The sequence below is a fragment of the Phaethon aethereus genome, assembly GCF_964289735.1.
Source record: "Phaethon aethereus genome assembly, chromosome: 1".
NCBI lineage: Eukaryota > Metazoa > Chordata > Aves > Phaethontiformes > Phaethontidae > Phaethon > Phaethon aethereus.
In genome coordinates, this window is record NC_138575.1 from 163,754,822 (window position 1) to 163,777,049 (window position 22,228).

At 40.5% G+C, this 22,228-nt stretch overlaps 1 protein-coding gene across 1 annotated transcript; it reads left to right on the plus strand.

Annotated features, from left to right (window-relative positions):
* Positions 1-246: 246 nt before the first annotated feature.
* On the plus strand, positions 247-14,040 carry TGDS (TDP-glucose 4,6-dehydratase; the record flags this gene model as incomplete). The annotated part of the gene is made up of 12 exons (XM_082012501.1): positions 247-323; positions 1,404-1,470; positions 1,906-1,974; positions 4,517-4,607; positions 5,640-5,782; positions 7,428-7,526; positions 8,702-8,761; positions 10,429-10,472; positions 10,740-10,905; positions 11,495-11,553; positions 13,439-13,536; positions 13,940-14,040. 12 exons carry the CDS (start codon positions 247-249, stop codon positions 14,038-14,040), a joined length of 1,074 nt encoding a protein of 357 aa, XP_081868627.1.
* Positions 14,041-22,228: the final 8,188 nt, after the last annotated feature.

The following is a 22,228-nucleotide window of genomic DNA, read 5'->3' on the forward strand; positions in this document are numbered from 1 at the left end:
GCGCGCACGTGCTGCTGTCGCGGAGGAGCCGTTGCTGCTCGCTTCGTAGGCGGCGAGCCCCGTCGTTCGGGCGAGGGGGGGGAGAGAGAGAGGGAGGCGTTTTTTCATGCAGGCTCTTGCAGTCGCCAGCCCTGCCTAGGAAACGGCTGGGAGAAGTAACAGCTGCCGTTCCCGGTTGCGCATGCGCAGTCGTGAGGTCGCGGCGCAAGGTGGGGGTGTGAGGCCTGCCGCCGTAGGGCGCGGACTATGTCTGGATCGTCGGGCCCCGCGGGGCTGTCGGTCTTCGAGAAGAGGCTGCTGGTGACGGGCGGCGCGGGGTTCATGTGAGTGGCGGCCTCGCCTCCCCGCTGGGCTGGGCGGGGACCGCCGGCCTCCTTTCTGGGGGCGCGGGTGGGACGCGGAGGTGGGGGGGCTGGAGGGTGCCCGCCGCCCTCGGGCCTGCTGGCTGAGGCCTCGGGCCGCCGTCCCTCCGGCGCAGGCTGCGGTGGGCGTCGCCGTTCTTGCGGGGCCGGGTTGGCCTCGGAGGCTGCCTGTGGCTCTCCCGTGTGACGGAGTTTGAGGCGGTAAGTGCTGGGGAGCGAGCTGGGCTTCTGCCCGGCTGTCCTTCGCCCGCGGCCAACGGGAAGGTGCTCGCTGAAGGGACCTCCCGGCACTGGTGGTGGGAGCCGGTGCTGTGCCTCAACCGGGGTAGGGTCAGGGGTGGCTGCGCTTGAGCCAGCGGCTCTTTCCCACCTCCGCTCCCCAGTGCTGTGGGCTCTACTCGGGACAGAGCAAGTTCAGATCTGTCTTGAGCTTGAGCCCATCAGCGTGCTCGGAGTCCGAAACTGTGATAGGACCACATTTCTGTGTGCACCCCCAGCTTAGGGGGTTTGGAGGTGTGAATAAGCCCTGCTAAATCTGAACTCTCAAGGTGAGCTTCTTCTACACAAGACTGTACCAAAGGGAAATGCCACCTGGCATTCAAGCTGTTGTTTTTTCTTACACCTAGCAGCAGTGTCGGGAGAGTTCACTGTTGAGAGTCAGTATTGTGAGTTGGCTGTTTAGTTCTCCCTAATACCTAAGAGTATAAAAGTATTTTAGAATGGCGGTTGAATGTAGCATGTAACAGTTTGGGTGGTTTTTTTTTTTTCAGGTGGCTGTGAGCAGTGCTGCTTTTTTTGTTATAGCATAAACTTTTACTCTGATTTTTAACTTCTTGATAGTATGCAGTTATTGGCATTATCAGTAGAATAATGTTGACATGTCTTAAGATATATCTGTGAATTCCTCTTTTTCCTGTCTTGAGTACAGCGCTCTCTACCTGCAAAGCCTTTTGATGTTGCTAAACTTACTTGTGGTTTGTTGTCTCTGTTACCTTAAAGCTAACTATATAATTGTAAAATATGTTTTCTTCTATCCTACAGTGCCTCACATGTAGTTGTCTCTCTTGTGAAAAACTATCCAAACTATCTGATTATAAATCTAGATAAGGTAAGTAGCTTGTTTTCTTTCCTGATATGGAGAACTGTTTTAAATGATTTTTAATGCAGTCTAGAGCGTGTTGAAATTTGTATGGATTATTGTTCTTTATTTTTGTTTGACTATCTATTTGTTCCTATGCAAAAAAAAAAAAAATCAACTGCTGTTCATACTGAAAGTCTTGTGCCCACTGCAAATAATTACTTGAAAAAAAAAAAAGGAAGCTTTTGAAGTTCTAAACTTCTGTTTAAGATATTCTAACTGCAGAAGTTCTTTCAGAGTTTTGTGTTTTTTAAAGCTTCATTGTGTCTCCTTGCAAATTAGCTTTTCTTTTGAAAGAAGTTTTTACTTTGTTCTCAAACTTTTTAGTAATTAGGTTGGCTCCAAGTTAGCTTATTTACTTTCACAAAGCCCACTTACTGATATTGTGTTGGTATTTCTCTTTAGCTCGACTACTGTGCAAGCTTGAAGAATCTTGAAACTGTCTCTGAGAAGGAAAACTACAAGTTTATCCAGGTGATAAAGCCTTCTCTTCTAGGAAACTTGACTTCTTACTGATTTCCGCCCCCCTCCCCCAAGATTGAGCCACTGTACATAATATGCCAATGTATGTGATGATCACATGAACATCATGGCATTTACGTCATCTGTTTACCTTTGTTAATAGACTTCATATTTCACCTGCAGAAGTCTGTGACAATATGCAGTATGTTCTGTCCCCTTCATGAAGTAGTCTTTTGAAAGTTGAGATATTTTATTTTATAATAAAGGTACAGAATTGGAAAAAGCCTGATTATGGAGATGACTGGTTTTAGGGGTGATTGTTTCACTTTTGATAGGTGGTATGGACGAGATGGACTTAGATTCAGTTCCTCCATGCTTCTCTGACACTATCTTAGATTTTGCACCTTGAAGGACTGCCACTTGTCATATTCCATAGTGTGCAACACGCTCTTTCTTGTTCTGTTAGCACTAAACATGAGGCTACATCCTTGCTTTTCCTGCTGTTGATAGTTGTTTTGGAACAGGGTCTCATGGGAACATTCAAGGTATGCTTTCTTAAAATTTTGCCAAGTAAATTAGTTTACTGTTTACCCAGTTTTGTCTTCAGACAGGAGATGGATTCAGATTTATTGTTCAGATAAACATTCTGATTGCTGGATTTGTATGCTGAGGTTCTGCCCCTCTGTGAAAGTCAGTACTGATGCTGGTCTCTGTCTAGCTGGGCTGCCCGAGGTTGCAGGAGAAATGCAGTTTAATTTTCTGAAAGAGCAACTTCCAGGCAACTTTGTCAGAGGTAGTAGATGTGAGTTAAATATATCTGTTAGATTCAAGCAAGGCTGGGAACTGAACTTGTCCTCACCTGTTTGGTGACCCCTATGGCTGTTTGCATTTCTGTGAACCTACATCTATTTCATTAAGGGATTATCTCCGAGCTGTTGGGATAGAAGTTGCATGAGGGGAAAAGGGATGTCTGCTAAGCAAATGTAGGCAGTTTCAGCATGCCAAAACTGGATTTTTGGTTATTTTTCCTAATGTTTTTAACAGTTTCCAGCATGTGAGATGAAATGTATGAATGCTTTAGAAAAAAAGCCGTGTTACTTGGATATATATTAACCTTTAATTGCTGGGGATAGCACAGAGTTCTAGGACGCATTCTGCAAACAACCAGATCCCCATGTGAGGCAGGTAAATAGTAACAAGGAATGATGTAGCTATACTGCGTCTGAACTAGAGTAGGAATATATCCTCACAGAACTTAAAACAGTATAATTCATTCCAATTTTTCTGTTTGGTTATGTGGTTTTTTTGTTTGTTTCTTTTTGGGGAAAGAAGGCTGATCAGAACTTGCACGCAACCAAGCAGTCACTGATAGGAAAAAATGTGCTGGAAAATACAATCTCTGATGGACAAGCCCCATGATTAGACCTATAACACTATTACTAGCCTTAGGAAAGAACAGGAAGGATAAATGCTGTAGTGGTGCTGTAGAAAAGAAGCTTGTTTGAAAGGTAAAGAAGAAAAAGTTCTGAAAGTTTGCATAAGGGGCTGTATGAAAGATAGTTTTGTCACAATTTCTGTTGTTGCTTAGCACGAGGTGTATCGAGTTTGAATTTCAGTTAAAAAAAAAAATTAGTAATTGTAACTATTTAGTTCAAAATAGTGTATGAGCCTGAACTATTTACTGGAGTGTTACAGATCTGTTCGGGGATGAGAAATAGGAAAATCAGTTAATCTTCCATTTCTGACATACAATACTTTGAAGCTGTTGTTAAGAATTGTTGCTTGAGAACTTCTTAAAACATAGGTGCATTTGAACTATTTTTAGTTAACTGCGTTGTCACTAAAAATACAAAGGTCTTCCTCCCCAAGACACCCCTTCTTCTCAGGTACTGTCTTGTTTAAGTTGAGCCAACAGATAAATGTCAAAAGCTTTTTCTCAGCTTGTATTTACCTTTAAAAGCTGCTGTTGCTTCTATGTCAAACTAATGAATGGCTCGTGTGTCGATGCCTGACTCTTTTTTTTCCCCTAAATATATCAACTTAAGACAAAAAAAAAAAAAAGAGAATTACCAGAACAAACAACAAAACCTAAAATTCTTGCAAGACATCTGACTGTCTGTTTTGACAGAAGTGGAAATTCATGTCACCTTTTATAATGCCACTAGGTGTCACTGTCTGTTAGCCAGACTCCAGTAACTTAACTTGCTCTGGGAACTTGCCATTTCAACCTCAGCGTTCAAGCTACGTACTATACTTCTGTTGTACTATACTTCTGTTGTGTATATTTTGGGGATGATGCTGTTTCTAATGTTAAATAGTAATATAAATCCTAAAATAAGCTTTGTTGAGGCTGTTGCTCAAAATGTGTGAAATTTGTATATCTGGTCTTATTTTAGACACAGCATTGATAAACTGCCCAAAACTCAGTCGGTAGTGCTATTTGTATCCTGTGCTTCCTTTGTAATGGTTTGTTATGTGACACTTAGTACAAATGAAAGCTTACTATTTTCTATCAAAAATAACTTGATTTTTTCCCCCCTCCCCCCCTACTTAGGGAGATATTTGTGAACCTGATTTTATAAAACAGCTCTTCCAGACTGAGAAAATAGATATAGTCCTTCATTTTGCAGCCCAAACACATGTAGGTGAGCATTGTTTCATGTTTTGGTATTATTTTCCATTTTCCATATTTGTTTGAAATATATACTGATTTTTTTTTTTTGGTCTTTTCCTTTCATATAAAAGAAGGATAGTTTGTCTCTACAAACTACATGATTCAAGGTCTGTTGGCCTTTTTAACTTAAAGGGGTTCACAGCCTTAATTAAAAAAGTGCTTCATCTGACTGTTGTCTGTTTTGATTGTGCATAAATGGTAATGCCCTTTCTTTTTTTGCATTCCATTTTTAAATTCCATCTCGACACACATGACAGTGTACTGGTGGAGTCCTGAAGACAATGGAAAAAGGGTTTGCACATAGTTTTAAGTTTTTACTTGACTGGCTCCAACCTTACAGGAAAAAAACACAGTGTGGAAGCTAAAGGATTAGGCATAGCTCCCCTCAGACTCTTGCCTGGATTCTAAAAAGCGAGAGAATGACTTACACTTAAAAGTGCCTATTTCAGACTACAACTCTTCAGTAATATCATTAATGAGAACTATCCCTGCCATACTCCTTTCATCATGAGAAGAAATCCTTGAAGAATTTTCCAGGAAAATACTTCTCAAAATTGACAGATTTGAATATGCCCAAAGTCATTAGGCCTGTGGTACGATTCTAAGAATTAAAACAGTTGATAGTTAATTAACAGTAATAGGTATATCTTACTACGTCTTACAACTGTCTTTGAGTGATACTTTCTTACTGAGCTTGGCCCTTCCTAGTGGAGAAGGGGATGTAGCCATGCTGCCACTTAAAATAAAGTTAGATAATGCTATTTCAAATGGAACCATTCGTAGCCAACAAGCTTTCACTCCTGATTCCAGCCACTTGTTGACAGCAAGGATTTTGTCTTCAAGTAAGTGTAGAAAGTATCTTCATTTAATAATGACTTTGTTACCTGACAATCAAAGAACTAGTGCTAAAGTCCCAGTCTATATTGCAGCCTCTGATATTATTGTTCAATAGGAAGCCGCATCTTTCTGAAATTTCATCAGTTGTCTGGATTTTTTAATGTAGATCTTTCATTTCGGCATGCCCTGGAGTTCAGCTATGTGAATGTTTATGGCACTAATGTACTGGTTGCTGCTGCGCATGAAGCCAATGTGGAGAAGTTTATCTATGTCAGCACAGATGAAGTATATGGAGGAAGCACTGATGAGGTGAGTTTGAAAGTGCATGAAGATTTTTCTAGCTTTACTTGCTTTTAACAGTGAAAACAAAGTCAATCTAACTTCCTTTGGCCTCTGTAAATGTATGACTTTTGAGCTATTTCTGACGATACAGGAACTTGTAAGCAACCACTGGTTGTTTCTAGAAAGCTAAGTACCAAAATTGTCATGAATTTTTTTTGTAGCATGTTTTATATTCAATATGTATTACGTAAAGCATTGAGATTGGGGTCATTAATGACATGGGAATACTTCTCAGAGATAGTATCAAAGGAATGTATTATACAAATTTTTCCTTGGAGCATTCATGAGACTTCAGTAATGTGCACAGTATGTTCTTTTTTTTGTTTGTTTTATTTTTCCTTCCCAAATTTTTTCCTGCTCTGCCTTGACTATGAACTTGACAGGCAGGGAACTTTTTTATACTCTAGCTAAAATACTAACAGAACTGTAGGTACTGTCAATTTGAACAGGAAGCGGTTCCTGTATTACTGGAATAAAAATGTAGATATTTCTCATTCTTCTATGGAAATCTTTTTGTTCCTTGACAATTTATGCCTGACCTTAATTCAGGAAATGTCTTTTTACGGAGCTAAATCACAAATTCTGCATGCTTTTCTTTCTAAAGGTATGAATAACGGCCAAGGAGTCTTGTGTCATAATCCATGAAAATACTAATGTTTTTAAGAAAAGTCATGTGCCCTTTCTTATTGTTGCAATGTCTTTGTCAGTACCTTCAACACCACTTCAGTCTGTAGAGTTTTGTGATACCCAAGGATGTTGTTTTCCTGCATGTAGACCAGTGGTTTGGCTGAGACAACTTCAAGTGAACTTTTTCTGCCTCTGGGCCTTGAAAAGAGCACTTTCATTTAATCTGTTTTTTGTTCTCTTTATGCATCATAGTAGAAGTTCTTGAAGAGAGTTTTTCGGGGGGAGGGGGGGAGGTCAAAAAGTAAATAGGGGTCAATTTAATTTCAGAGGCAAAGGTCAGACAAGAACAGTGAGTCTTTTACTCGCATCTTAAGCTGATTATTATGAATTGCACCTCAGGCAGTGTAGAATCTCTCCTTTCTTTGGTTCAATATTGTATTCCCCAGCCCAAGGCGAGAAGTAGGTAGAAGTGGCAGGGAAGCCATGAAGCTAGCTGTTCGGGAACAGGTCAGAATTGTTGAAGCCTTGCTTTGGAGGACTTTGGATTGAAATTCTACTTTCCTTATAGAAATACAGTTTATAGAAAAGGGAGAATGGACTCCTTTTATTTAGGAATGAAAGGTCAGTTTGCTAGCTGTCATGCAATGGCCCTCTGAGGCAGTATCAGCCTGAACAGGATTGAACCTCACTGTGGCAACAGTGATTATTTCACAAGACAAAAAAGTAAGGACCTGCTACTGTGAGGTATTCTGCTAGAAGTATAAAAATATTACTGCTGGTATTCTGGCCACCTCCTGTGTTTGATAAATAGACTGTCTTTTGTTATTGGTCTTCTGCTATAAGTGGCAGGGGGGAGGTGACTTTCTCAGACTGGTGGGCTTGGATATTTAGGGATTTTTATTTTGGTTGCAACTGCACTTTTGTAACTTTAAGACTTATCTGGGCGAAAGAAATTGAGTAATGCAAATTTCTCTTCTCATTTTAGGAATTTGATGAATCCTCACCAAAATGTCCAACAAATCCCTATGCCTCCTCTAAAGCAGCTGCAGAGTGTTTTGTCCAGTTTTACTGGGAAAAATACCACGTAAGTTGGGCTTCAGAATTTTTGAAGCTTGCACATCATACTTAAGTGTCTGTATTATGTTTATAAGAGAAAAATCAGTACTAGTCCGTACAATACCCCCTCTTTTCTGATTGCTGGTTTTGTAGTTTGGGTTTGTTGGAGGATGTCCACCACTTACTGGTGGAGATACACTGTAAGACTGTGGGGAGAGGTCAAATGTTTTTAATTTTCTTCTGAAATATGAACTGTAATGTCTAAAAATGTTCTTTGATAAAATGGTAAAAGAGAATGTCAGCAACTTAAAAAAAAAAAAACAGTGTTAAGCTTGGAGGAAATCCATCTATAGAGAAGTAGAATATGCAAAATTCAAATTGTATTAAGACTAGGCTTATAATGAAAGCGAAAACAAACAGAAAGAACACCCCTCCATTACTCAGACTTGAGTGAAAATATTTAAAATTTTGAATACTTTAGTCTTTTGTTCTTGACAAGTCCTTCTGCTAAGTTGTTTTTCACTGAAGTTGGCTTGAATAAGATGTTAATTGTAGAGTAATAGGGCACGGACTCTGGCGGGGATTCAGGCCAAAGACCTTTATTGCTACAAGTGTCTGCTTTTTATGCAGTTACAGCTCTTTCATGCGCCACAAAATACGTCCTGGTTGGTTACCACACACAGTCCACGTGCTTCTCTCACAGTCAGGATTCGCTGCCTGCAGGTGTCCACACGCTCCTTTACTTCCTTTTAGTTGTTTACCACAGCTCCTTCTCCTCAAGGCCAAGCCCTGCAGGCGTCCAGCTGTTTACCAGCTTCTCAGTGCCACAGCTCCTTCTCCTTAAGGTTGAGCCCTTGCAGGGTGATCCCAACAGCTAATGACTCTGAGACATTTTCTTGGAATAAGAAGTAGTAAGCCAGTCTTCAGTCAACCAGATGTATATAATGTCCTGTGGTGGTTCCATAGCAAGACTCAGAGATTACAAACATTTGTCACTTGTGGTGCTTCCAACAGAGTGAGAAGGCTGGAGGCTCTTGCCTATTTGACAGGAGTATGGATAGCTATATTCATTAAAGTTTGTAAGGGCTTGCAGATTTTTGAATAAGCGCTGTGGGTGTGTCAGTTTATTGATCAGCAAGAAGCCTACAGATTTTTACTGGTATGTATTTTTTTATGTAATCACATGCATGTTTCATGCTTAAGTTCCCAGCTGTTATCACACGGACCAGTAATGTTTACGGACCACACCAGTATCCAGAAAAAGTAAGTTAAACCTATGCTTTACTCTGAGCTTCAGTATACCATAATTCAGGGTTGCAATTACGTTACTTTTTTCACATAAGAATGGACTGGCTTTTGAAAAAAAAGCACTGTCTTGTAAGTATGTTTGTTCATGCTTACTTGTGATCATATATTTTGAAGTCAAACTAGTATGTCTTAGCATCAACACAATGAATGCATTTTTTCGTTGTCAGTAAAGCATCGATTAGAGATTTCTATTTATTTACATGAATTTTACTACAGTGACTTTGTTTTGTAATTTTTAAAAGGGTATTTAACTGCTGTGTCTGGCAGGATTCCCCATCACATTACATTAACTCACGTGTCATGAGTGTAATTAGGAATGTTTAATAACGGAAGTAAATGTTTCAGAAAGTAAATTGTGAGAGAGCAATATGTGTCTGGTGTAGGAGATGTTCCAACCTCTAGAGAAAATAGGTAAGATGAAGCTATAGCAATCGGGTGCATGGTGAGAAGTAGCACAGAACAACTTGTTCTTTGCGTGTGTCCATACATACCTTGCAGGGTAACTATTTAAAATGGCTATTGGTGAGAGGGAGTTGCCTTTGTAGGCAATATCAAGACCTGCTATGCTAGTGAATGGAAATACACTGATGGAATGATAGTGATAAATCAGATATACTCTTTGGAGTTTGGAGCTTTTGTGAAATGTAGCTATATTTTGCAGTACTGGTGAGTTATTTGAGTTGCTTTTTGTGTGTTTTGTTTTTTTATATAAATAAATTCATTTTCCCTACACTATTGCAGGAGGATAAGCAATGGTTTTAAAAATATGTTTTTCACTGATCTATGACTTGGGAAATGTCTGACTACAGGTTGCATGATGTTGGGACTATATTCAGGGGATGTATCACTACTTACTTGCTTTCCGTTTATGTATATTCTTCCTTAAGTATCCACTTTTAATTAACCACTAAGAACACAATACTAGGCTAGATGGATCTTTAGTTTTACCTAGGATGTCTGCTCCTATGTTTATAATAGTAAGTTGGCAAAATTAAAAGAATTGTAATAGCTTTCTAATGGATTCAGTTTAAAAGCTTTACTAGCGGGGCCAACTGTTGTGAAGTTTCTGGGACACTATGAAAGCTTGTAGCAGAACATAATACTGTAAATCTTTATGCTGCAAGCCAGTGGCTGTCGCTTGATCTGCGTATACTTATCTTGAAATTCTCTGTTGGTTCTTGTCGGAATTTAACTATTTTAATGTCAAAAAGTAAGAGTCTATAGATTTACTGAAACTTGCTGGGTGTTGAAACCATGTTCTAAACTGTGTCACCGCTAGTTAAACTCTAGGGCAATTCTGTGTGCAAAAAGTAATGGAACCATTTTCTTTGGTAAAAATGTCACATGTGTAACTACTGATCTGTAATGGTTGACCAGCAAGATAAGCTTTACAACACAATGGAAGCATCTACTTTTAAAAACAAACAAACAAAAAACCCCCACCCCAAAATCCTTGCAGTTTCTAGGCTTGATGCATTCTTTGATAAGACTTAAGAAAACTCAAAAGTATTTAAAGGGTCTTATTGAAATACTTAATGATACCTACTGGTGAAGTCCCATGTTCTTTGCAGAATAACAGCTTCTAAAATAGCAGAGTAATGTTTTTTTGTTCAATTCCGTAGGTTATTCCAAAGTTTATATCTTTGTTGCAACAGAACAGAAAATGGTATGTATTTGCTTTTTTGTTTGTGGTTTTTGTGCTATAAACCTGTAATTACAGTTATAAGTGGCATAGTTTGTGAAATTATAATTTCATAAATAAGTTATGAGTTGCTTATTTTAGCAATAGGATTTCCTTAAACTAAAGGATTGTTTGCATGTCAGCTACTTAAGATACTTCCAGGTAATGGCAAACTGCTTAAAACACAGTCTAACAAACCAAATCCTTCTATTTAAGGATAACAAAATTTTCTTGCTTTTTCCTGGTTTTAAGTTGTATTCATGGGTCTGGACTTCAAAGAAGGAATTTTCTTTATGCAACTGATGTGGTAGAAGCATTCCTTATTGTCCTGAAGGAGGGGAAGCCAGGTGAAATTTATAACATTGGAACTAACTTTGAGATGTCCATTGCCCAGCTTGCAAAGGAGTTAATCCATTTAGTGAGTAAACAGTTACGATGCTTTTCTTTACCAGTCATTGCTCATATGAACAATTCTACCTTAAACCTTTTGTAGCTCTGAGAGAGCTTAGGCTTGCGCTGGGTCTTAGAAGATAGCTGTAGCAGAACTATGTGCTGCCCTTTCGGGGGGCAAACTATTTAAGTTTGCAGTACAGGCTCATGTGCGTTGCACTGCTGCATCAGTTAGCCTGACAGGGACATCACTGGCATAATGATTAAATGCCATTTGGTAGTTTTGTGGGTTTTTTTTTTTTTTTTTTTCATGCTGGCTGCTTCAGTTTTGGTCTGGGAATGGGGCACTATTAAAATCTACCAATTTGATTATGAATGGTTAGGCAGTGCTCAGATGAAGGAGAAGTATTGGAATTGTTCTAGATAGTTTTGATAATTTCAATAGTTTGAAAACTCTTTTTAGACAAAAGAGAATTTCTGGGTTGTGTTTTTTGTTGTTGTTTGTGGGGTTTTTTTTGTTTGCTTTTACGGACTTAGATCTTGTTAAATCTACTTTTAAATGTATATTAAGACAGTGCAAGATGTGTGGGGATGATTTTTGTTTCTCCTCTTGACAGATAAAGGAGACCAGTTCGGAATCTGAAATAGAGCGCTGGATGGATTATGTCAAAGACAGGTAAGAAAATAGCGAAGCACACACAGGATAGCCTTATTCTAGTGGTTGCTGGGTCTCTTGCCAAATAGTTTTTTGTGAAACTGTTTCTGCTGTCTAGGAGGGAAAACTTCTGAGGGAGTAAGAGCTGTTTTGCTTTCTTAATTTTTTTTTCTAGTGGATTTGACACCTATGATCCATATAGAACACTGTAGAAAAACAGGATTTCCACTTACTATTTTGATCAGAGTCAGAGTGTATGTCTTGAAGAGGAATGTATAATGCTGACCTGTCTATCTCCAAACTTTCTTTAGCCTTCTCACTACTGAAGTCTGCTCTGGGAAAAGGATAGGTTTTACACAGTAGCTAAACCCTTTCTTAAGGGTAGTTTAGATAGTTTATTCAGCATCACCTGAGAGATGAATCCCATTGTCTCTCATTTAGCTTTAGTATTTTGATGTTAATGTGACTAGTTCAGACCTAGATGTGCTTTATAGGTAAGACCCACTCTCCACAGGCAGAAATATGCACCTGTGGAGTGCAGTTAATTTTAGATTCAAATCTTACTGAAACTGCTATCTCAAAAGTAGGTGTAAAACTCTGAGGTGCCAAAGTTAGGGCAGCAGCAAAAATGGATAGCTTTTATAAACAGGCTTTTGCTGTTTGTTTTTGTCCTTAATTTTAGGTTTAGTTTGGCTCTGTTCTTTTATCTCCATTTTTTTTCTGCAGCAGCAATGAGTCTGTGCTTACTTTAGATATCACTCTCTTTCTCCAGAGTGATTAGAAATGATGTATCTGCTGACAGTAGTTAAGTAGTATTATGGCCTTTAGAATCCTCACTCTCTGTTCACATTTGGATTGTTATCATGTCGACTGAAGTGTCTTTAAATGTACTAATTTTTGTTTTTAAAAGGTAGTGTTCTTCAGAATCCTATCTGAGTGTATCGCAGGACTTTGAACAAATTGCCTTTGGCTCACATGATGTGAGTGTTCAGTAGGACTTGTAATTCAGATTGAGATGTTTCTTCATGTGTATTGGGCCCTGTCCACTAATGTTGAAACATAAATGGGCTTGGGAAAACTAACCACTTAGGAATATGTATTTTGAAGAATGTTGAGGCCTTATAAAAGATTCTTAAGATACCTAACTAATGATTATTTAATTCCATAATGAGTGGCTTTTAAAGGTCATGGGGGTTATTTGCCATGGAAAAATTAGTTCTCCTTCTGCTTGAGATTAGCATGTTTTAATAATGGTGATAAGTAGCTGGCTTCTGTCTGCACGTGTATCTTAACTATTCGGTATGCTAGTGCCAGTAATGCAGGAATGCTAGACTAGACTACCTAACTGCCAGATTGTGGAATTGAAATTTGTGCCATGCTTAAATGTAGGGAACCTCTTTCTGTTTTGAAACTTGCAGCCTGGGATTTTACATATTCAGTATTACTAAGTTTGTGTCGCTAATGAAGCACTGTAATGACAATACTTGGAAGTCCATGTGTTTCAGATCTGAGGTATGTAAAAATTTGTGGGCTTTCAGGATGAAAAACGTGAATGCTGATATTGGAAAACACTGGTTTGCATAGTGCCTGTGTAAAGAGTTGCAAATGCACAATTGCATTGGCAGCGATTTGAGTTTTGCATTCATTTTTGTGCCAATAAGTTATTATTAATTCATATTTATTCTAGTCAATTCCAAGTAGTTGGCTGTACAAACTGAATTATATTGTTGCAGTTGCACTCAACTGCCATGTATTTTTAAAGGCAGTATAATCTGTTCATGCTGATAGGAATTTTCAAAATTGAAACATACCTACTGTTGGTTTGAAGACAATGTGAGGTACTGCATCTCTCATCAATGAAAAAGTCTAAACAAATTGTTTCCATGTGCATTTTATACTTCATCAGACCTACCAATGACCTGAGATACCCAATGAATTCAGAAAAAATGCACAACTTAGGATGGAAACCTAAAGTGCCTTGGAAAGAAGGAATAAAGAAAACAAGTAGGACTGATGCCTTTTACACTAACTGATTTAGAAGTGATGGGAGGAGGGAAGGGGGGGGAAATGGGTATATAGGTTAGTTAATGAGAAGCTAAAGAGAATGAATTTAACAATTTAATTTTATGTAAAATTGGCTGCTTTTTAAGTAGTGAATTTACCTTATTAAAAAAAGTTAATCACAATAAAATAGCATCAGGTACTAGATTTAATTACTTTTTAGTGCTAGAATAAGTCTTGCATAAAGAATTTATAAAATCTAGTTTAGATTTTTTTTTTTAAATATAGGTTAAAATTTTGCATAATGAACTGCTAGCATCCTGTTAGTCTTATGATAGCTGTGGAATATTTTAATTTCCCTGTTATCTCTGGTCAACTTGTCTCATCAACATTCTCTTCATACTAGTCGAATGGTACAAAGAAAACTTTCACAACTGGAAGAATTCGGAGAAAGCTTTGGAGCCCTTTCCTGTGAGAGACCCATTTGCACATCTCAGTGGCCCATAGGGTGGTGGAGCATCTGAAGGAGTTTATTCTACCTCATACAGTCTTTTCTTCAGTGCCTGCAATCAAGTGGCCACATTGAACTCTTACTGTATTCAAGATACATGAACCATGATGAATACAGAACTACAGTACGGCACAGCTTTGGAAGGGTTTCAGCACTTTATATAAGTTGAACCTGTTAATGTCAGCTTTTGGTGCAATACTATATTCTCACTAGGTATTGATTTTAAAGAACTGTACGGGGTGAAGAATATTTATAATGCTATAAATTAGTGTAACTGAAGTCAAATCTGCCTTATTAATTAAGAATAAATAATTGCAATTACAGCCTTTCGGCCTTGCGGTGAAATCTCTTTTAGTTCTGGAATCGTTTATCTGTGTTAGTTTGTTTTTACAGTATAATATGTTATTTTTGTCACTTTAAAAAGTTGGTTTCATTTTTAACCTAGGGGAAAAATGCTATATTTTCTAAAGAGTATGAATCAGTTGATAAAAGCTAGATACGACACCCATGTGGTTCAGTCTTTTCCTCTGCTGGTGTAGTATCACCTTCTGTAGATGACTGAACTGTTACCTATTCTATAACTTCAAATGCCTTTTTTTAAGGGGAGAAAGGTGTCGAAAAGTAGCAGGTGTTCTTGCTGAGATCTCCAGAAGCATTTTCTTACACTTCGCTCTATTTTAGATGTCATCTTTTTACTGTATTACTGTCTCTTACATTTCCTTAACTGTAATTATAACAAACTTGAAATACTGTAACACAATTAATATTCCAGTGATGTTCTTTCCTGTGATATGAAGGCTGTTTATGGAGAAAAATTTTAAACACTTTTCTTGTGAATTGTGGGCTGTCAGACCTTACTCAATGCAGTGTTTCACTTTTTTTTCGTGACAAACATCTTAAAGATGAAACATTGTTTGAGTTTTAATGTGAAGTTTGGGAGGAAACTTGAATTCTAGAAATATGTCAATCTTTTTCAAAGTTGATTTAGTAATAAAAGTTAGTGTGACTTGTTTCTCTTGATTAAGTAAACACGCTGAAAAGGTAGATAGTGGGGTTTTTATATTTCTTAGTTTTTCCTGTATCCTGAAAAAATTATCTTCGCTTTTTTGGTTTTGAGATGGCAAGACATAGAAGGGAGAACTCTTCCTGGCTTTATCGCTTCAGCTTCTTTACTTGGCGCAGTCCCAGACCCTGCTCTTGCCCTTGGGTGGAGCTGCAGAAGCTTGGGATGCTATGGTGTGCTCAGAAATTGCTGTGACTTCTGAAGTCTCTCAGAAGTTGGGAGTTAACTCTCAAAATGCAAGTATGTGCAGAAGTCCTTTCCTTGCATTTCCCCCTAAGTGCAGGAAGAACGGACCATGGGGCATCTGCCTTAGCTTTGCCCCTGCTAGAGTTTTGGTAGTAATTGAACACAAAATTTAATGGTGCTGACCCAGATAGCCTACAGGTAGTGCTGCGTTTAGAGCCACAATGCTCCCAGCTTCATCACGCCTTGTGTGTGTTGTACGGTGCGGTTGGTAAAATGACACTTTTGGCTTGCAAGAGTCATCCTGAAAGAAGGCTAAACAGTAAGCTGGGCTTACCTTAGCACCAAGTGTGCGTTCCAAAGTCTAGGAATGTGTTACTGAAGGTGAGTTTTCTGTGACTTGTGTGATGATAATACTATGAGAGAATTGTGTTGCATTTACATTTTTTGGGTTTTTTTGATACTTGATTTGGTAGCCAAAACCTCCATTTAGGAAGGATAGAAGTTACGGGACTTAGTATGTACTAGTCTATTAGAATACTTGGCTTACCAGGGACTTAAGCTTCTACTGATGAACCACTTAAATTTCATTATCAAACACACATTGCTGGTAACATTCAAGTATTTTCTTAATTTTTATATTTTCTTGAGATACAGCTTCCTTACTGTTTTGCATTTTACAAAAGTCAATACCAGAAATAGCTGAAGTACTGCAAAGATCTGTTTTAGCTGTATTTAAGCTTACTGTGGCAGCTGCTCTGGGTGAGTTGCATGAAGGTATGCATCTTTCACATCTGCTTCTACTGGAATACTGGTTATGTGATGTGCCTTTAATTTTAGGAATAGGGATTATAGATTATTAAATTATTATTTTTAACTTTATACCTAGATACAGTGTCTTTAGAACATCAAAAATCCATTACCTTGTTATAGTCTTACCAGATCAGAAATACACAGAAGGAAGCAGTCATGTGCGATTGGCTTATTGAATGGATCTTTTGAAGGTTGTTTTGAATGTTTAGATGCTGAAGATGCAAGCTTTGACATTCATGTGACTGTCCAAACAAGTGATATTACTGGGAGTGGATTGTTGAAAAGGTTCTATTAATTTTTAGTGGGAGCTGTTCTAGTTTATTTAAATGTTTTTGAAGATTTAATCCTTCCAAGTGTTTGAGATTTTTGGCTCTGTGTTCTTTTATGTATGTGTATATGTAAATATATACACGCACATTTAAAAAATATATATTAAAAAAATTAATCTAGGAGGGTTTTGCTTTGAGCTGCTTTGCTGTAGGTCAGGTTGCCTTAGCAGGTGAGTGCTCTGGTGGGAGCATTCCTTTCACAGGGAAAAGTCTTGCTGCTGTTAAAGAAAACAGCTTATGTTGCATTAACCTTCTGGCTTCAGTAGGAAGAAAAGGACAAAGGATTAACTAGTGACCTGTTAGTGTGGAGAAGTGTAATGCTTTTAGTTTTTATTTCTCAATGTTTTTACTTGGAGTATATGAAGAAGCATTTGTGCAGAAGGCAAAACTACTGATGTAAAATCCTCTGAACACACCAATCTTTAAGCGATCTTTCCACTTCTCTGAAGGTTTGTGTCACAGAAATTGAGGTTATGCCAATAAGAAAACAGAGTAAATGTGTACATCACTTAAATCGCTGAAGCTTTCTAAAGGGGAAGGGCTGGCCTTTGGTGAAGGGTTTCTATCCAGATGAGAGGCTCACACTCGGGGAAGTTATTTGGGGATAGCTGTCAGTTCTACATCTCTTTTTGGGGTTACAGTTGTGGGTTTGATAGATCTTCAGGAAGCAGCTGCTGAAATCCCTTGTGCATTAGGGAAAAGGGTGAGGGGATTGAGTGCTCCCTCAGTAAGTTTGCAGATGACACTAAGTTGGGCGGGAGTGTTTATCTGCTAGAGGGCAGGAGGGCTCTGCAGAGGGATCTGGGCAGGCTGGGTTGATGAGCTGAGGTCAACTGTATGAGGTTTAACAAGGCCAAGTGTCGGGTCCTGCACTTGGGTCCCAACAACCCCATGCAATGCTACAGGCTTGGGGAGGAGTGGCTGGAGAGCTGCCTGGTGGAAAAGGACCTGGGGGTGCTGGTTGACAGCCAGCTGAACATGAGCCAGCAGTGTGCCCAGGTGGCCAAGAAGGCCAACAGCGTCCTGGCCTGTATCAGAAATAGTGTGGCCAGCAGGAGTAGGGAAGTGATCGTGCCCCTGTACTCGGCACTGGTGAAGCCGCACCTTGAATCCTGTGTTCAGTTTTGGGCCTCTCACTCCAAGAAGGATGTTGAGGTGCTTGAGCGTGTCCAAAGAAGGGCAACGAAGCTTGTCTGGAGCACAAGTCTTATGAGGAGTGGCTGAGGGAATTGGGGCTGTTGAGTCTGGAGAAGAGGAGGCTGAGGGGAGACCTTATCGCTCTCTACAACTACCTGAAAGGGGATTGTGGTGAGGTGGGTGTTGGTCTCTTCTCCCAGCTAACTAGTGAAAGGACGAGAGGAAATGGCCTCAAGTTGTGCCAGGGGAGGTTTAGATTGGATATTAGGAAAAATTTCATTACTGAGAAGAGTGGTCAAGCATTGGAACAGGCTGCCCAGGGAGGTGGTGGAGTCACCATCACTGGAAGCATTCAAAAAACGTGTGGACATGGCACTTCAGGACATGGTTTAGCAGGCACAGTGGTGTTGTGTTGATGGTTGGACTTGATGATCTTAAAGGTCTTTTCCAACCTTAATGATTCTGTGATTCTATGAAAACTAGCACTGCTACCCTGTTAGCGTGGTGTACCAAGCCTACTGTTCAGCACATCCCTCGCAAGCTGCAAGTGAAAGAATTTCGAAGAGGGTGAAGCGGGCAGCTGAGGCAGGGCTGCTGGCGATCCACCTGCCCCACACGTTGTGGTCGGTGGGGCCTTTGTGTGTGTATTGGTCCCAGTCTGTGTGGTGGAGATAATCCCTGTGTTCTCCGAGGCTTTCTCTGCTCTGACCTTGCCGCCTGCTTGCTTACATTCGTATGCTGCTTGGCATTAAGGAGTGCCAGCTGTGGTTGGGGCTGTCATGACATGACAGCCTAGAAAATAGCTGTTCTCTTTCCACTTTCTCCTTTACTGGATATAGGAGGAAGGTTCTGGGTGAAAAAAAAAATGTGTGGGTTTTTTTTTTTTTTTTTTAATCCAATCCCTATTTTGGAGGGGTACAAAATAGCACAAATTTGATTTCCCATTAGAAGAAAGCTGTGAATAGTTTTGGCTGGACATGGAATGCTCCATTTTGCTAAAACTGTGTTCTTGTGATCTTTAAATAGCCATGAAATAATAATATCTTTCTGCTTTTCAGTTAGGGCAACTTTCATAAAAAAAGTTTTGCCGGGGAGGAGGGAAGTGGCTGTTTTATTAAATATACTATACCTGAGACTGAATTGTCTTTTGTTGTTGTTTTGCATTACCTTTAGTTTTTTCCATTTCCATTTTATGTGGCAAAACAAAGGTTTCTAAAAATAATAAAAATTAGAGTAGTAGCTCTGATTTTTGTGGTAATGTGTGAAAACTCTAAAGTCAATAGTGTTTTGACTTCTGTGCATGTCATCACACATTTGGAGTTTATTGGCACCAAAGATAACAAGATTGTTAGCTGCATCAGTAAGAGACATGCTCATTAAGTAATTACATTCATCATTTCTCAGCAAAACAATCATTGCCAGTGGCAATGGCAAATCATGAGAATATGAGATTTTGTATCAGCATCTTGTTAGCATGCCTTCTTTAGTACATACCTTTTTTTTTTTTAAACCTCTGCTGAACTGAAATTTTTTGTTAAGGAGTTTTTGTTTTAGTTCCCCTGTGGGACGTGCATCTCCGAGCAAGACTATGGAAAAATGAGGGTCAAGGTGCCCTTTCCGTTCATGTTTATGTGCGGTACATCAGCTCTGTACAGAATACACCAGACTTCAAAATAAAGTCCCTGAAAACTGATGCAAAAATACTGCCCATTTAACGCTCCTCAATCCCACAGAATATTCTAGTTCCTGTTACCCCAAGTAATCCAAGGAGCCACAGCCGAAACACCTTTACCCTGATACTAAATGCATGTAGGCTATGTATTGTGCACGCACGTATGTGTATAGCTTTGTGCTGCTGCTGCGTTTGTCTTTGCCTCAAAGACCCGTCGTCTGTTCGTTTGTGGTAGTAGTCACGGTATCCGGCGCTGTAAGATGAGTGATGTCAGCCTTCTTATTTAAATCATCGCACTGAAATAGAAGCCAGCTGATAGGCGGAGCAGCAGGCATTAGTGGTGTCGCTCGAAAATACTACAAACAGCAGCCGAAATAGCTCAGTTGGGAGAGCGTTAGACTGAAGATCTAAAGGTCCCTGGTTCGATCCCGGGTTTCGGCAGAAAGTCGCTTTCCTTTTCTTCTCGCTCTCCTCAGGAGGTGGCGGGTGGCCGCTGCCGCCGCGAGCCCGGGGCGCCTTCGAACACCGACCGCTGCTCGCCCCGGCCCTGCCTGTTTCTGCCCGGCCCGCCCCGGCGGTTCTGCGGGGCGCGAGTGGCCCGGCCCGGCCCCGGGGAGCCGCTTTATCGAGCTGGTAGCGACCGCGTCGCTCGCGACATATCGTTTGTGAGAGTTCAGGTCACGTCGTGCTTGTCATGCATGACCACTGGCGCGGAGCCGGCAACAGCGTGCCCCGTGGATGGACTCTCAGGGTTTGCTCTGCCAGGCCTTTCGGCTGCTGGGCCCAAAATTTCCTGTTTGCCTTCCTCTTTTGTTGGCTTGCTTTTTTTTTTTTTTTTTCCTTAATTTTCCTTCCCCCAGGAATAAAGCGGCGGTGGAGGTGTTTCCAATGCTGCCATTCAGGGAAACGATGCCATCTTACCTCTGCTAAAGGCGCGCGCGTTGGCGCTTGCCGGGCGATGACGGCACGGGTGCACGGGCGCTGCTCCGCAGGGCCTCGCCTGGGCAGGGCCAGCCCTCAGCGGCGACCTTTGGTCAGCCCGTGTGCCGTACGTGCGCGAGAAAACCACGCGGCGGCGATTTGCGAAGGAGGTGGGAGGGGAACGAGCCGTCGAGCCTCCCCGTCCCCCCTTCCAGAGCTGCCCGCCGCAGAGCCGAGGAGGACAGGCTGCGAAGCCGGCCGCGAAACCACCGACAGGCCGTGCAGCTCACGCCTGCCCAGCACCGCGTGTGCCGGCCGTCCTGCCCGGCAGCTGGAGCTGCAGCGTCTGGGAGGGCTGGCTTCCCGGCGTCCCTTTTTAGCTCTTCTAAGGTTAAGCTTTTTCAATTTCTGGCAGAAGAACTAAGAGCAAAAAGCTGGTCCTACATTGCCAGTCCCTCCTCTGCCCTCCACCGCCTCTGGCTACAGCTGAAGGGACGGGCACTGGAAGAGAAGGAGCAGAGGTCAAAATTCCTGGACCTCACTATTCCTCTGCTGTCAACGGATAGCTTGAAACTACTTCTGGTTCACAGAAAGCCTAAGGAAGAGCTTCAAGGCCAGAAATGCTGGTAATTAATGTCACCTAATCTTTACGGTTCATGTATTTCTCCCCGATCCTTTCTTTAAGTTGGGAAAAATCCAAGTGATTTTTCCCAAGCATATCTTTAAGGAGGGCATCTGCTTTTGGTTTGAAGACATGAAGAGGCAGAAAATTCATTAGTTCTCTTGGCAATTTATCGCAACGGTTCCAAATATAATCCTTTAGTTTGGATCTGCCCTCTGTTAAATTCTAGCTATTATTTCTGTTAAACCTTTTCTCTGTTAGATCAAAGATCTTCTCAGTACCTGGCGTTTGGTCATTGTGAAGCGATCAAGTCAGCACCCAGCTTTGTTTTGATAAACCAAAGAAATCAAACTCTTTGAGTCTCTCATTTTAAGACACTTTCTCTTGCTTTCAGGTATTTTTTTGAAAAGTTTTTAGTATCCTGACACCAGAACAATACACAGAAAAAGGTCTTTCAGTATTGGTGTCACTGGTGCAAAACACAGCAGTAAATCAGCTCCTTGCCTCCATTCAGCATCTTTCATCTATTCATGGAAAAAGTATCACTGGTCCTTTTTTAATCACAGCATCATATCAAGCGTTGCTGTTGAATTCTTGGCCAGTACAAGGAGCGCTCACTGCTAGTGAATATCCTGTTAGTACAAACAGGTGAAGTGTTACTTAGGCCCCTACTAAGAAGACAGGTAAGGGATAGTATAACTGCTTATATTACTACTTTTCCTGAAGATTTTTTTAAGCTTTTGGAAGAATATTAAGACTGCACAGTCGAGTACTCGGGGACAGAAGGAAATGTTAAAGTGAGGATTACTTGTGACTTCTCATCTGTACTTTTGTGCGTGTGATATCAGAAGTAAATGTTTTTTTTCCAAAAAACTTTTAATTGTTCATCGAAAACTTTAATGGTGTTTTGGGAATGAATTAGGAAGGTATTAATTTCCTGCAGATGTGTAATCAGAGAGGCAAAAGAAAGAAAGGCTGTTAGTCCTGCACCGGAGGCTGGGTCCCCTCTGCTGCAGGAAAGGTGGGAGTCACTCTTGCCCTCTCAAAGTGCCTGATTTTCAGTAGGAATACCCAGGCACACGGGTGTCTGACAGTTTTGTGCGGTGGTAGTGTCTGAAATTTCTGTTTTTAAAGGCAGGGTAACATTACCTGTAACAACAATTCCCTTCTCAGAGGTTCTGTGACGTTAAACAGAAGTTTTGTGGAGCGCTGAAAGACTAGGGGTGATAGCTGTGGGGACGCTGAGAAGAAAATCTCATTTTTGTATGGTATGGGATTTGGATACCATGCACTGAATAAGGCCTCGGGACTTATGTGGAAGAAGAAGATAAAATTAAGAGATAACCTTAATTGCGGTGTTTTTTAACTCCTGTCTGTTGCAGGCTTGATGCAGGATTCTATTGTGATTTGGCAGGTTCTGGGAAGATAACCCCAAGCGTTGTTG